Source organism: Clavelina lepadiformis, chromosome 6 (genome assembly GCF_947623445.1).
Source record: "Clavelina lepadiformis chromosome 6, kaClaLepa1.1, whole genome shotgun sequence".
NCBI classification, from domain to species: domain Eukaryota; kingdom Metazoa; phylum Chordata; class Ascidiacea; order Aplousobranchia; family Clavelinidae; genus Clavelina; species Clavelina lepadiformis.
In genome coordinates this window covers 8,665,928-8,683,267 of record NC_135245.1, presented here as the reverse complement: position 1 = coordinate 8,683,267, position 17,340 = coordinate 8,665,928, and the positions used below count along the sequence as shown (strand labels likewise).

At 36.6% G+C, this 17,340-nt stretch overlaps 1 protein-coding gene across 3 annotated transcripts in view; it reads right to left on the bottom strand.

Moving 5' to 3' along the window:
• LOC143461857 (uncharacterized) overlaps positions 1–11,721 on the bottom strand; it is a 36,626-nt gene extending 24,905 nt beyond the window's left edge. For 2 of the 3 annotated variants that reach the window (XM_076959763.1, XM_076959764.1), the window contains exons 1-3: positions 11,516–11,720; positions 6,392–6,528; positions 5,954–6,204 (exon numbers count right to left, since the gene is read on the bottom strand). In XM_076959763.1, the coding sequence (XP_076815878.1) occupies positions 5,954–6,204; positions 6,392–6,528; positions 11,516–11,640 (513 nt within the window). In that variant the 5' untranslated portion in view covers positions 11,641–11,720. Of the gene's footprint in view, positions 1–5,953; positions 6,205–6,391; positions 6,529–11,515 lie in introns of all 3 variants that reach the window. The other variant, XR_013118098.1, reaches the window with a different exon arrangement.
• Between the last annotated feature and the right edge of the window lie 5,619 nt (positions 11,722–17,340).

Genomic DNA, 17,340 nt, shown 5'->3' with positions numbered 1-17,340 from the left:
TTTACACTAAATTCACTTTCTTTAGTTTTACAATTATGATGTATACAGGAAGCCAGATGATGTTTCTACTAACCTGTAATAATCTCATCGTCTACGACGCATAGGTTTCTAGTAATTAACGATTGCAAATGTGTGTGCGGGGTTGGCCACACCTAGTTTTTTTAGTAAACTCGCGAGCCTGGTTAGGATAGGGTTAAAAGATCCACAATTTATTGAAACAACTGACGATATGCACTGTTAAAAGAACGACAATTTATTAAAAGAACTGACAACATGCACTGTTAAAAGCACGACAACTGACGAAGTGCACATTTCAATCGCATTCATTTAATCACAAGTTGTGTGCAATTGCTCGAAGATAACTTTTTATGTCCATATTTGTTGAGTCATAATTTTCAACTATGCTCCTCAGACGTTGGTTGACAGCGTCGTAGCGCTTCTTCCGTGGTGGGCCATCGATTCCAGCACTCAATTGTTCAATTAACAATTCGTTGGAACCTTGTTCCTGCTTAATTTTTTTGACGAGTCTGCGAAGCGTCGGATGGGATATTGAGACACGCTTGCTGAACGCATTGTGCCATCCTTCAATGCTATTATTCGTTCGTGGAAGGTCATCTTGAACCCGGTGGAAGACATTCCAACATCGGATAGGAAATAGAGGTTGACGACGATTCCTGCGACACAATCGTCCAATCCAAGTATTTTCAAAATAGTCAATGTATTCAGACAAGTGCTGCTCATCGTCGTCACTGAACGTGGCCAGGAAGTCCTCGAACCGTTGTACAACGTCTTCAGGCGGAACGAATGCCAGTGCCTGGAAGCATTTTATGCGAAGGGCGTGCTCTGCATCTTCATTGAACCACCGCTGCAGAGAGAGAGCCTGAATTTTCCGGAAGCTACATTGGCCAAAATGGAAAAGGCAGCCGAGAATTTCTGCCCGAGGGAAGCTGGAAGAAAGAGCATTATATGCTGCCATTTCAAAGTCTATTGTTACGGTTTCTGGGGCTATTCCTGGTCGCTGTTGTTCCAATAAACAAAAGATGCGATTGTACACAGCTTCAGATTTGTTCTCGGTAATGGTGTATACGAGTGGCACCGTGCGATTTTCATCGACCAGCGCGTGTATCGTGTACAACTGGTATCCAAGTGGGGCAACATCAAATGTACCGTCACAAAACCAATTAGCGCAGTTGTTCAGTATATCCAGATTCTTTTGAGATGCAAACATATAGAATTCGTTCTCATCGTCTTCCTCGATAACGAAGGCTTCTCCCCTCGGTGTATTAGCTGAGCGTGATCTTAGCTTGCTTTTCGTGAATTTCATTGTTGAAAATATTTTTCACATGTGTACGTGCTACCAAGCATCGAAGCCATTTATTTTGCGCTGTCGGTCAAGCTGGGATAAAGACTACTTTCAAGAAGCTACTTTGTGTAAAAGTCAGGCAGCGACATGCCCCTTGCTATAAAATTTTGCCTTCAATTCCTTACTCTTTGTATCTATAATGACTAGTCTAGTCTACTGTACAGACAATCTCGTACTTAGTAATTCTCGTGCGTATTCTTGTGATATCTTATTAATATGTTGGCGGGCCGGCCGCCATGCGAAATCGTACACTTTATGATACAAATATAAAATATAGATATAAAATATAAATCGTCAACTTTATGATATATACATCACAATTCATTAATGCACACCATTACAAAGACCGCACATCACAATGGCTCATTGTTTCAATGTTTGAGAAACACGCAAAAATCTTGCTTGAACTGTCGGTTCGATAAAGTGTCGTTCGATCAACTGTCGTTTTGATTAACTGTCGGTTCGATAAAGTGTCGTTCGATCAGCTGTCGTTTCGATAAAGTGTCGTTCGATCAACTGTCGGCTCGATTAACTGTCGTTCGATAAAGTGTCTTTCGATCAACTGTCGTTTCGATCAGGTGTCGTTCGATAAAGTGTCTTTCGATAAAGTGTCTTTCGATAAGGTGTCGTAGTACCGTTGCCAACGTACACCAAAAAGGTTACCAGCGATATTGGCACTCTTTGGATGGAATTTTTTACGAAACATCGGTATTAAGACGTCAAACCCAGAAATTGTCTCAGCTCTTTTATGCATTTTCGAGTTGGCCACTCTTCAAAATCATACACCTTCAGAATAAACGTTCTTAGATGATATAATAATTTACGCACGTTCTTTTCAGGAGCATTTGCAGAAATAGGACCTCGTTCTCAATAGGCTGATTACAAGTGGGTTTGAACTCAAGCCATCAGAGTGTCATTTGCAAAAGAAGCCAATCTATATTTTAGGTCATGTCGTCTCGAAGGAAGGTGTCCATTGCGATCCCGGTTAAAGAGTGGCCAACTACAAAAGGCAAAAAAAAAAGCTGAGATAATTTCTGGGTTTGACATCTTAATGCCTATGTTTCGAGATTACATTCAGATAGCTGCTCCACTGCAATGAACCCAAAAGAATGTGCATACTTTTGAATGGTATAGTAATTGTATTAAAGCATTTGTTCAACTTGACTGCGCTATCTGGACCACCAGTTTTGGTTTATCCAGATTTTGCAAAAACGTTCACACTTGATGTTTCAAATAATTCAGCAGACTCTGTCTTGTCGCAGCAATTAAATGATGTAGAGCAGACGTGTCAAATTCTCGGCCCGCTTTACAATACAACTTGGCCCGCAAAGTTATTTTATACATTGAACTATTTCCGGCCCGCAACATCAGTGTACAGTATAACTTTTTTTTTTCAAGCGAGAAACAAGATTATTACAAATCGCACAATACAGAAGCACAGCAGTTGCCCCACCATACAATAGAATAAATAGATTTATTCTATCGCTTGTAATCTGGGCTGCTTTTTTATTTTTTGTTAATTCTTTAATGCTTTTGCAAGGAGATAAATGCAACATAACGACGTAACAGAAAAATAATCAAAAATAGCCCAGTCAAAGCTGCTCTTATTCAGCAACCTCAGCTTAATTTTGGCAAGTCTAATAATACGGCAGCTTTCAATATGGCCAAAAGGAAAGTAGATATTGAGAACAGGTATTTTCAGGACCGCTGGCAGGCGGAGTATATGTTCACTAGCATCTCAGGAAAACTGGTTTGTCTCATTTGTGTCACAGTAATTAAGCAATATAATCTAAAATGACACTATGACACCAAGCATCAAGACAGCTTCAAACTGCGGTAGGTAGACGACTTAAAACAGAATCTGACAACGCAGCAGACATTTTTCAACAAAGCGAAATCACAAAGCGAAATCACAAAGTGAAGCTGCTGTGAAAGTAAGTATTATACGTGCAGAGAATATAGCCAAAGCAGCCAGACCTTTTACAGAAGTAAATTTTTGAAAAACTCTATGATGAAAGCGTTCAACATTTTGTTTCCAGAGAAAAAGCAGCTGTTTGCAAATGTAAGCTTTAGCAGAAATACAATTGTTGATAGAGTCAGCGAGATGGCAACTGAAGTAAAAACACAGTTGATTGAAAAGGGTAAAAGCTTTGTTGCTTATTCTCTCACCGTTGATGAAAGTACCGATGTGACTGATACGGCACAGTTGGCTATTTTTCTCTGTGGAGTAGATTGCAAATTGTGCGTTACAGAAGAAGTAATAGGTATTAAATTAATGCACGGAACCGCAACAGGGAAAAACATATAATAAAACAATAATGTATGTCAATATCTAATCGACAAAAACTTCCCGTTGGACAACTTGTTGGGCTTAAAACAGATGTGGCTCTGGCGATGTGTGTTGAGAAAAATGGACTGGTGGGAAGAATGTGGTTATAGACGCAGCAAGAGATCTGTTCTGGTAAGTTAAAAGCATATCACTGCATCATATATCAAAAAACGTTGTGCAGAAAATTACTGCAAATGGAACACGTAATGAAAACTGTAATACAAACCGCAAACTTTATCAGAGCTAAAGGTTTGAACCACTGACAATTTACATCTTTTCTGCAGGAGTTAGATTCAGTGTTTGGCGACATGCCTTGTCATACCGAGGTGAGATGTCTAAGCCGGTAAAAAGTTCTCAATAGAGTATTTGAGCTGAGTGAGGAAATCTGTCAGTTTCTACAAAGCAAAGACATTACTATGCTCTGTAGTGAAATCTGGAAATGCAACTTGACATTTCTGGCTAACATGAATGTTCAGCTTCAGAGACGGGGCTGTATGGTTATTGATATGTATGATGCAGTAAAGCTGTTTCAGGTAAAGTTGCGCTTATGGGAGGCACAAATGTGCCAATGCAACTTGTCTCACTTTTCTTGTTGCCAGGTAATGTTCAACCAACTCTGTGCCAAGACATTCCCAAAAGCAAACTTCGCTCTGAGTTTACACGACGTTTTGGTCACTGTGAAGCACAGAAAAGAAATTTTGAGCTGTTGCGCAATCCATTTGCAGTTGATGTAGAAACTGCGCTTGTAAATATTCAGATGCAGCGTATAGAACTATAGTGTAATGGAACACTTACAGCAAAGTACGACACTGCTTACAAAATTTATTTTTTTCATTCCTGAAACAATGCCCCATTTCCGTTTACAAACGGCTCGAACCTTGTGTAAGTTTGGTAGCACATATCTGTGTAAGCAGTTGTTTTCTGTGATGAAGATTAACAAAACATCACACAGAAGTCGTCTTACTGATGAACACCTACAGTCCATTTTAAGAATTTCTACAACACAAAGTCTTACCCCAAACATCATCAAACTTGTTTCCATGAAAAGATGTCAAACATCCAGCACTGATAAAGTGGCACCACTGAAGTAAAGACAGTGGAATGCTTTAATTTTCTAGCCTTTTAACTTTCAAATGCACGGTTTCATTTACATTTTTTGATACCGGCTATCTGTAGTATGGTTGTGTCAGAATCTTATTACTACATTACTGCGTATGAGCTTATAGTTATAGCATACCGTAAGCCGTGAACATTCATTTTTTATATATTTATTTTATCGGTCTAATCTGTGCTCATATTTGTGAGCGACTTCTTTAAACATTGTACAATGCAGCAAAAACTTAACAAAATAGTTTTCAATTCATGTTGTTCCAACTGATTGCACGGATCAATTTCCGTGAAATACAAAAGTTTGGTTTTCCACATCTTTGGTTTTCCCAAAGCCTTGTTTTCAATAATAGCTTTGCTTAATACAATAGAGCCAATAAACAATGTTAGTCAAGCAATGTAGTGGCAATGACCTTCATTAGTCCTCAGACAGCTGCGTTTCTGTTGCGATTTGAAACTTCAAAGAAGTTTTTAGAAATCTATTCTTTAAAATTAGACAATCCTAGTAGATGTTCTTGGTTTGGATTTTGGTGACTGTTGTTGTTTATATAGTAGTGAAGTGTGACGATCGGATCATAACGATAGACATGCATTTAGTGAGATAATAATGACATAAAATACTCAACCTCCCAGAACATTTTCCAAAGTAGGCGCCAATAAGTCTGGTATTAAATTCTAAAGTATCATTTCAGCATATATCGCAACCTTCTGATGATGTTTTAGTAATGGTCAGTTTCCATAGCACAGTTGCTACATGTGCATAAAAGGGAGGTCATACAAATTTGAATATCAGGGTGTTTTTATGCTCATTTACTGTACCTTCTTCCCAGCATTCATTGTTTTGGAAAAATAAGCTTAATATTGCGCTGTTTGACTTCGCTTTTAATCGTGAGGTCCATGGCACACACATGCTAATACAGCAGTGTCTGCAGGAACCGCTCTTTTAGCTACACGTGTGTTGCCACATGTCAAGTTGCTCTAATGTGAAACCAATTTTTGTAGCTAGCGTTGCAATAAAGTTCCAAGATTAATCACAAAAACTTGACGGTTAGGTGAACTCGAACTAAATAATTCCGCTGTTCAAACTCTAAAACTAACTCAAATATTGATAATAGCATACACTAGATTTCACCACAAGAACAATTTAAACTTACTTGTCTTTGATGGCTGTATGTAGATTCATCAACTGCACCATTTATGGAAAAATCGTTTACAAAATTAGGAACGACTTCATGGTCAGAATTAACAGAATTATTTAACTGCCCGTACATAGGATCAACATCAAGAAAAGTTTCACGAAAGGGCATTTGGATATCTAACAGTCTATCAGTTAATCTTTCAGTTGGATATAACTCTAATTGAGAATGAAAGCGACGTAGTTTTTGGACTGAAACCATTGCATCTTCTGTAAAAAAGTATATTATTTAGTACAATGATGTTGTACAAAATGTCATCCCAGGAAAATTATTTCTTTCAAATGATTGTATAATGTTGTTTAAAAAAAACTTTTACATATTATTATTAATATATCTTTTAAATTTTATTTGCAAAAAGAATGCACCTGGTTTAATATTTTCAACATACATACTCACTATACAAGTAAAGTAATTGCTTGTTATATACAATAACAACACCATGAACCAGTTGTGCTGAAAGCCTTAGAGAAAATCCTTTCACAGTCGTCATACGACCATCTGGTTTTGGAGGTAGACACGAGTGAAGGTCAAAACTATTTGATTAAAACAAACTGGGCATTACAATTTATTTAATTAATGTAAATTTTATAAAATATGAGAACATGCGTAACAGCAGAAACATACATACTGTGTAGTGCAGGAAAAAAGATAAATTTTGTCAACTTTATTTGTACAAAGATACTTTTAGCCATAGACACCTTAAATAGATCTATTTAAGATGTCTATGCTTTTAGCAGTAAACACAGCATGAGTGCTGCTCTGTTATTCTGTCTGCTTGATATCTAAATGGTTTTGTTTATTACATACAGGCATAGGTGTTGTTACCTTTAGTGCAGGCCTTAGGCGCCTAACTTTCTCAATTCCGGGCGAATGTTTATATGAATTGCGGATTACCTAATTTAAGAAATAGTTGTAACACTTATTTTTGAAATGTAAAGTGTATATGATTTTATTGCAAATTTTAAATGAATGTGAAAACGGCGTTAAGAGATAATGGAAAGAAATCAAAGTTTAAAACACATGACCCGATCTGACCTGACTGTAAGATTTCCAGAGTATTGTTTACAGGACAACATAAATGTATATGTGTTTTGTAGCTTATAAAATAAAAGGCAATGGTTGGTTAGTTTCCAAATTTTAATGGTTACCGTTGCGTAAAATTAATGATTACAGTTTCCTTGTTACTGTTATTATCACACACTAAATGCAAGAAATTCATTGCATGACTTTTAATAACACTGATTGAAAGACGCCAAGACAAGCGTACGATAAGACATAAATGAAACCAGGGGCGTAATTGCGAGTTCCACACTGAAACTACCTAGACAACTTTTTATTTTGATGCAAGACTCGTCGTCAATGCCTCAGGCATCCTGTTGCACTGTACTGAATGTGGCATTGTAAACAAAGGCAATCTATCCAATGCAAACTTAATTTCCCTATTGCAATAATAGACAAAACCTTGAGATAAAAGCTGCAGACATCCCCCAAAACCTCAATTAGCTTTCTTTGATTTTTGAATGTGAAAATGTGTAGATTTGTGCGCGCTGAGTCCAAACAATTAAAACTTAATTATTTGAGCTAATGAATTATTTTAGTACCAAGCTAGCGAGCGCATACATAGCAACAATGACATTTTTATTGTACAGAAGTCTCTCGTTTCTCATGCGTGGCCAGAGTGTGATCATTCATGTGGTGCACCAGCCAGGGAGTGATCGTTCATGCGTAACTGTGAGTCTGTTAATAAGCAGCGGGTAATGTAATGAAATCATCCGTCACAACCACTCGCATACCACATAACATCAAATTTTTGTTAGTTGCCAATATTCAAATGCAACAAAAACGACAAGATGCCAAGACAATAGGTCGTGATTAAAAACTATTGGTTAATTAAATCATTACGAAAAATAAAATCCCAGGGCAGAAAATACCGCCTAAGGCGCCTGCACACTCTTTCTGGAAGTCTCATACAGTCTGGAATTCTAACTAAATCACACCCTACCATAGCATGATAACCTTTATACTCGGACTGTCTTTGTTTCATCTGCCTGAATTTGGATTGTTCACCAGAATCATTGAAAAGGATTAAGCGTCAGATTTATGTTACTCAAAGGCATTACAACGAAAGCGCAATGGGTATCGAAAATGGGATGCATTACAACCAGCCAGGTGCCCTAACCATACCGTCACATACATAGGCGTCGATTTTTGAAAATGAAAAAATGGGATAGTCAATTGAAAGTTGGGGATTTCCCCGAAATAAGATCGCAAGATCTGCACAACATTATCGTTGTTATGTAGTCATGTAATGCATTATTACAATGCCTTTTATGAAGTGACCCACTAAAGACACTATCAAAGACAATTTGCCGACGTATCTAGGAACATGGCAACTTACTTCGCAAAAATCTTAAAAGCAAATTATTCTTTCGGTTTGTTAAATTAATTAGGCCTGTATATAGCTTTAATTATGCATGGGAAATAAACACTTGGCTTTATCAAATAATTGATATCTTTGGTATAACTTTTAAGAGCAGCTTTTTTGCTTTGGTCTACTGCTAAGCTGATCGACCATCTTTAACAACAGATTGAACGACATTACGTCGGTAAAATACGACGCGTACAACATATTACAGTCGAATCCGGTTAATTGCATAGTCAATTTGCCAAGCCTTTTTATGCGTTAATGCGAAAGTGCAAAGTCCACTTATTGTCTTACTTGACATGCGAAGCTGGTTACTTGTAAAGACATCAACAAGCACGTACACGGAAATCACTAACATTTATTGTGTATTGCGATTATCAATTCATTCAAACAAAACAAAACACTCTAACATTTATTGTTTAATCAAGAAAAATACTGCGCGATTGTTGTTTGTTTAATTTTATTTTGCATGCTTTCTTGCATTTGTGTTTCTAAACGAACAAATGTGGCCATGTCTGCCCCTTCAAACTGTAGTCGTCGGCGAATTGTATCAAGTGCATGTAGAACTTCTTTATTTTTTTGGTGTAGTCGCAGTGATTGCATCAGCAGAGTTTTCTTCGTTGATGTCGTCTTTTTCAACTTGTTTGTTTCGTACAACTTCTTTACATATTACGGCATCATCTTGAACCCCTGCTACTTCAAGACCGTCATCAAGATTTAGGTATTGTGTATATGTATCCAGTGCTAATTCAGATGGAACTTCATTCGATAGAAATCCAAGAAAAGGCTCATCAGGTACGTCGGGTGTTAGACCACGGAAGAAACAGCCTGGAATTGTGTCCGCAGAAACATCGTTCCAAGCAGCACTCATAAAGTTTGCAGCATCTAATACAGTAATAAATCGAACCACTTCCGTTGCCGTGATGTTTTCATCTGCGTCCATTGTTAGCACAAGCTTTTGTAACATTCGACGGCGGTAATGGTGTTTGAAGTTTTTAATGATCCCCTGGTCGAGTGGTTGGACAGAGGAAGTAGTGTTTGGCGGCAAATACACAAGTTCTATACACTTCAAACCATTATCTTCAACTTTGTGGGCAGAACAATTGTCTAACAGTAAACGGACTTTTTTCTTTGTTTTTGCATGCGAGCGTCAAAGCATTCCAACCACTCTTGAAAGAGTGTCGCTGTCATCCAGGAATTGCCATTAGATTTGTACGTTACCGGGAGTTTCTTTATTCCTTTAAAGCAGCGTGGATTTGCGGATTTTTCCATGACAAACGGCCGTAGCTTGTCTGAACCGTCCATACTTGCAGTAAGTAAGACTGTAAGGCGTTCTTTTGACTGCTTGCTGCCCTAGAGTATTTCATTTTTAAAGCACAAGGTTCCCTGTGGTAGTGCACGAAAGTAAATTTCTGAGGCAGAATAACGGTCTTGTATTTTCGGCCACACAGATGTTATCCAATTTTCAGCGGCTTCAGAATCATGGTCTTGTTTCTCACCATGCTTACGCTTAAAAACGATTAAATTGCGATCTCGCCAGCGAGTGATCCAGCTCATTGATGGATCATAATCTACATTCATTATTTGTCCCAAGTTTTTTGCTTTTTCACGTAGCATTGGGCCACTGATAAGAAGACTCTACTTTTAGCTTGCTTAAACTATTGTAATAAAGCGTCCTCTAGATCTTCATGAGTACTCTTTCTTGCCCTTTTACGCGATGGGTTTACGTTGCTACGCGGTACAGACAAAAGTTTTTCTTTTGATTTTAAAATTCGTGAAACTTGCGACTGCGAGATCCCAAAGTGATTCGCCACTGCACTTTGAGATGCTTTCTTGTCAAGTTCGCCAATGACAAGAATTTTGTCAGATAACGATAAATCTTTCCGCTTGCTTGTTCCTGCTTCAGCCATTTGGAAATCACAGTGTCTTGCAACCTGTGTACTGTACTGCAACGCTTAAATGAAACTAAAACAGTGCGAATGTTTAAATACGAATGCTTAAATTCGGCATTGTCTGTTTGATTGTTTCGTAACAAAGCGCACTTCAAGTCACAAAGCTTACGCATTGCGTGTGCGCTCCCAGTGCATGTTGTTTCCAATTTTACCTTTTAAAATCTTTTGAATAATCGAATAAATCACCTTCATTTTTATTCAATTAAGCGGATTATGCAATAAACCGTTATGCGATAAACCGAAGTATTATCTTTACAAATGATAGACTATGGTTTTGGATTTGCTCTCTTCATGCGATAAAACGGATTATGCGATTATCCAGAATGCAATTAACCGGATTCGACTGTATTAATCAGAAGTTTAGTCGTCGTTTAGTTTAGTTTTATTAATCAGAAGTCGATACTACAACCAAATGACATTTTTGATAGATATTGTGTAAAAGCTGTTAACAAATTTTCAAACATTGCAAAAACCATTTTCGTAATGTTTTTACCATAACTCGTTATTGTGATGCTTCAGTTTTCAAAGGCCAAAGGTTAAACGATTTATTATTATTCGTCACAAATTTTAATTGGTATAACTAAACATTACGAATTTTATTTAGAGAAATAGAGGCTGCTTATAGTTGAATCCGTTTTTTGGACTCACTTAAAAAGTTTTGCAATTTAATACCAATAACTGATATTAAAAAGTTCGATTATAAAAACTGTATATTGGACGAACACAAAAGATTGTGAAAAGACTTGTCTTGGTTGTTTAATTACGATTTGCGACTGCTGCAAGGTAGCATGTGATTCGACCAATTTCGTTTGACAAGGTGTTTCAAATCAAAATGGGCACTTAAGGCAGGCAAGCAGGCAGGGATTTTAGTTTAAGTTTGACGTTACTTGGTATACGAGTGGTTGTAACGGATCATTTCATTACCCACTGGCTGCATGAACAATCACACCCTGGCCGGTGCATCACTTGGACGGTGACACACTGGACACGCATAAGAAGCGAGAGGCTTTTGCACCACAAGAACAAAAACGTTACATTTCATTACAACTAAAATTTTCAATGCACTTGGGTAACAAAATTGCTGCAGAGTTTAAAAAATTATAGAAACTCACTACAAAATATATTACTACTTGACTGAGTTACCAAGTTTCAACTAAATCCACTTTGTCGTAATTCCGACGCTTTAAGCAGTTTTTCTTCATTGCTGCCAACCAAATTGTAGAAAACTTCCCACCAGTAGCAACCAAAATATCACTAGTGAAAAACATTTTTTCTTCAAACTGCCAATATTTCAGATTTGCCAACAAATTACAGGAAATCCTATCCTGCAATTTTCACTAATCAGGATACTGATATGTTCCAAACAACACAAAATATATAATACCAATGAAATTTACAAAGTATATAATAATATATGTACATTCAGGCCTCGTTAATCTGAACCCCAATCAACTGAAATCCCCATAATCTGACAAAAAAACTGCAGGGATTGGATTTCTTCCCATGCACTTTACCCTTTAATCCAGCAACCCCGCTGTTTGACTCCAACACAAAGGTTTTGGAATAGATGTACTAAATCAATAGAAAAAAAATCCAATAAACCAAACTGTTAAATACAAAGCGAAAAAGCTTGGTTTTGAATACAAGTTTTTGTGCGTTTTTCATAGATGACGAAAGCAATAACTAGTTATCTACGCACATGGAAAGCAGCAGTCTCACTCCAAAGACTTCTCTAATACAATAGGCTTTACCTTTGAGTGTCAAGTACGGTAGGCCTACAATCACAGTTCAGCACTACGACTTGTCATTCACTACGAACAATTTAACCAGATTATTGTTTTCATTCCAATTATCCGGATACCTTACTAAACCGAAATTTTGTGGTGAAACAAAGTGGTCTGGATTAATGGGGTCTGACTGTGTGAGGATGAATTCTTATCGCATTATCTCATCGGATTTATGCTAACATAAAAATCCTGTAAATATAGTCCATACATGCACAATAAGCGACTAGGCCAAGCAGAGTTGGGCAATCACTCTTTTAAAAAGAGTGTCACTCACGCAAATGAAAAAAAGCGACGCTCTTACTTTAATTCTTGTATAAAAAATAAGCACTCTTGTTTTGCCACTCACACTATTTTATCAATTAAAAAAATTAAACAGGGAAAAATTGACCAGCATAATTGTACCATTTGCACATCTTTGCATTGTTTTGTGCTAACATATCTTAATTTGTTGAACAGTTTGTAGTTTTACCATGTTTCTAAATTTGTTTAACCTTCTTTCTGTTTCTTATTTTCAAAGTATGTGAGCAATTAAGGCCAATCTAGGTATTTTTCTTGCATTATATATATGACAATTCTTTCCCAGTGTTTCGTTTAAACAGCGCCAGTTTACACAGTACAGCTTAGTTAGGCACATTAAAATCAATTAGCGAACAACGCAACTTTATTTAAAAATTCTTGCTACTAATGTCCACTATCTTACAATATATTTAATGGCATGCTAAACAAGGGCTTCTCAAACTTATTAGTTCTGCAACCCCAGTTTAGAAACAAAAAACCTATGCCACCCCTTGATGGGTAGCCTACATTTTAAAGATATTAAAACAATAAACAACTAATTAGAAACCTCAAGTGGTGTTTTTGTATTTGGTAAAATCATGCAAATGCACACAATACAACAAAATGGAATGGAAGCAGTAAAGCGAATAAAAATTAACAAAAAGCAATTAATAATAATTTGTTTCACATCCGCAACCGACAGTTTGAGAAGTTCTGTGCTAGACAAGTGCCACTTAATTTTGAATTTATTAACGCCAACAAAATTGTTTGTGATAGTTCTATAAATAGAATTCACTTCTTGATTTTTAGTATATTAAAAACACAATTGTATCACAAATTGTTCAAAAAAACATTTGGGTATGTAAATAAATGTTCACCACAAACATTTAACGTCTAATTTTGCATCGCAGATGCAGTTGGCATCATTCCAAAATGTCTCTGTTTTATAATTAAGCAGCAGCACGCGTCGGCATGTTGAATCATGTTAATCAACTATGGGCAGCGGGAAAGATTTGCAGGTTAATCAAATTAGTCAGGCACATGTGTTATATAAGATGACAATGCCAAAATGATATAATCGGTACGACTGCAAAAATAGACATTTTTACTAAATGAAATGAGATAACCTGGATGATAACTACTAACCAGACAATGGTATGTTAAAATGCGCCCCATTGTATTCAGTTTTATTTCGCCTACAGTCGAAATCGGTTAATCGCATATCGGTTAAAGGCATAAATCGCTTTATAGCATAGCATTGCATAATCCCAAACCATTCCCATTCCCATTCACTTGTGAAGAAAATTCAACGGTTAATCGCATAAGGGTTAATCGTATAAATCGGTTAATCGAACAGGAATTCTTGATTGATTTGTAGACTTGTATCACTTAACCGCATATTTCCTTTGATGAAGTGTTAAGTTGCTTAAGATTATCTTCACCAATAAACAAAAATCATCGCAAGATCTCCCATAACCCGCAGCGATTAAATACACGACAAGACACTGAAGACAGCAGTTGTGAAGTAAAGACAGCTTCGATTAAATTCACCGCAAGGCTGAAGGCTATAGTGACAGACTGACAGTAGCAAGTAAATGATTTGAAAAATAAAGTAAAACTTCACAAAAAAAGGCCTTCTCTACAGTGATTATGAACCACAAAACTACGTTTCATTTAAGGATTGTTACAGATGGTTACATCACAATAGAAAAAACAAAACTAAATTTTATTTAAGGATTGTTACGTTGTAAAGCGCAAACCACTGCAGAAACATAGAATACCTGTACTATACTGTAGCCTACGTATACGATATAAAATGCCAGGACAGCAACTGCTTAACAACATATCGGAAAATATTAAACAAACTACAATTGAGAGTTATTTTAATAAAAATTGATTTCCGTTTTTGTTTCGTGTTTTTTTTTGTGTCGAAATCGAAAAGAAGGAAGCTCACTTGTTGCGTCATTCCAAAAATTGGCGGAGGAGCAAGAATGCGTGTGCCGGTGTTTAAAAGAGAATAGCGGAGAAAATGTAGGTAAAAAACGCATACATCGGTTAGTCGCATAAAAAAGCTTGGCAAATTGACTATGCGATTAACCGATTTCGACTGTACTTAACTTTTAAGGATGCGGTATAATAGCACTAGGGATATCACTAGGGATAGCACTATTCATTTCTTATTTTTGGAACTGTTATTATTCTGAATACAAATATTGCTCACAGAGGTTTTCATTTACTTCGTATAATCTTTTCGAACACGATTATTATTACGCGAGTTTCTGTACTATTACACTGAACGCATGGTTACTAGGCTACTACGCACTAATGCTTACATTATTATAAAATTAAAAGCATTTAACCGTGATGGTGTTTAACGCAGCGAAAGAAAAGAGGCAGCAAATGTATGTATGACGCCATATGTGTTTGAATATGTTTGTGACAAGGCCAATGAACGCAAACACAACGGTCTATGTTGAAAAAGGCAATGAAGGAAGAGTTGAACAGCTCTAAACGATTTATATTTTTAAAAAAACACACTTGTATAGAAAAGCGTGAAAATCAGTTTTCAATTACACCTTGCTTTCATGAATTGGTTGTTACGTTAGGTTTATTCACATTTCCATGGTGATGCACGATTCACTGTCAACGTTATGATAGGAAAAAAATTTAAGTTTGTGTAGCTCAGCTTTCAGTTACGAAACTACTCGAATTAACACCACAAACATGTAGAAGTTCCATCAAAGCAGACAAAACCAAACTACTCAACAATACTACAAAGCCTTCTTTATACCATATCGAGCAACAGGGTAATGCAGGCAGTTACTATATTAAAAGCTGAACTTTCTGGAAGTTACTAATAAAATTGCGGACAAAGACACAAGCGATAAAACAAAAAGGTACAATGTTGTCCAGACATTGCAAATAAAGATTAAGTCTACAATATCTATACTCACGATTTCTTCAATTTTTATATAATTATGATCGCCGATCAAGGTTGCAATTATCTTTGAAAGATCCGGTGTAATATGAGGGAAAAGGTTGAATACGTTTATTGCAAGCAAAGCCAAGTAACTACAACTGCATTCAAGCTATACGCTGTAGCAAAACCATCTATTCGCTACGGAAAATATAAAGAAAAGCAAAAATGAACATTTAAACGGCGACTTTGCATATGGATCCCAACAGAGATGTCCCTTGGACACTTTTTCTGTTTGTTTTACTTAATTTAAAGCAGTTGAGTAAGGTGAAAAAAGTTTGGTGAAGCCTGATCTAGAGCATTTGTTATGCATTATTTTTCAAATGATGATGCCACTATATCTTCAGATATGCTTTGCACGCATCCTTTAATGCTCTAGCAGCGTAATTTGGTGTTGTTGACTTGCACGTAGAGATGGCCATTCACTTTTTGGTTAAAAACCTGATTCATTAATAGTGTGGGGACCTTTTCTGTTCAGATTACAAAGGCAGATCTTTACTTCTTGCAAAAGCAAAAAATGAGCGGTGATCTTTACGTGGAGCAAGTATTATATTCAATTTCTCACCAGACAAAGCGTCTCAGTTGCTCGTGTTGGCAACAAGGTGCTGCATTGTCATTTCGCTAAAAACTTTTAAGGAAAAATGGTGAATACAATGCAATGTAAGGCATTGTGTTGCAAAACCGTTTTTTCAAAAAGCTAGCTAGAGTTCAAAATTAGTTTAAAGCAAAGTCCGGGTCAGCAATAAAATCTACAAGGAAAAACCTTGATTTCATTAAATAATAAGATAGAAATTTGTCATCAGTTACAATGTCCCTAAAATTTATGTTAATTTCTGTCCTGTCAGTCTTGCCAACATAACGTGATTGACCTAGATTCAATATTTCTTACCAAAAATCATTTAACCAAAAGTCGCCATTTAATCATTAATTTTTAGCAATTACATCACGTCGCAAGTAAGATTTGGCAACTTTTTCATAGAATTTTTTCATTAAATGCTGATATAAATGCAGGATTCGTTCAGGCCAACTTTCATGATAATCTGATTTGCGCGAATCTGAATAATCGCCCTCACAGCACATCCCTAATTAAAATTGAAAGTTTGAAAAACACATCCATAATAACAGCGTAAGCGGTCAAATAAATTACTATAAGGTTACATGAAATCAAGGAGTTTTCCAGGAAATCTCTCTCGAGACAATTTGTAAGAGAAGACTGGTGTTTAGCACACAGCATTCACAAAACATAACTAAAAAGTGTGTTTCATCTATACACTACTATAGTAAAAACCAATTACATTTTAATTGTAATTATGAACATTACAAGTAACTTTTTGATCATGGTTGACATTGCCCACAATGGTCTTTAAAATAAACTTTTTGCCAGTATGGAATATCTTTCTCTGAATAAACTACCTGAACGCTAATCCTCTAAGGTAACGCAGAAATACCTGCATTATTTAAACTTTTCATTGGCTACCGGTATACCTAGACTATTTTTGTTGGAACATTGGTAAAGTATTTCCATATGCAAGACCACAAGTTCGTGTTAGATTACAGTCTTAGAACAGCCCACACTATATTCAGACTATTCGTAGAGCACAATACCCACTCAAATTCGGAACCAGCGCCTGCCGAGTCGATGCTGTGTATAAGGTAAGCTTAGCCTTTTCACAATTGCAGACAAGACTTCAAACCGATGGGTTGAGATTGTTACACAAAATGCTAAGTCAGCACTGACAATTAGTTAGTTTCCAAACGCAAGCCAGGAAAACGTAGTTTTATTTCTAGGCGATTGTTAAAATTCTTTATTATGGTTTACAAACAGTTTTTGTGACGCTGACTAGCCTTTCCCATTCAAAATGCATTAGTGCGCGGGTCAACGCTTTGGCGTCTGTCAAAAATCATGGGTCGTCGTTAATCATCTTGGA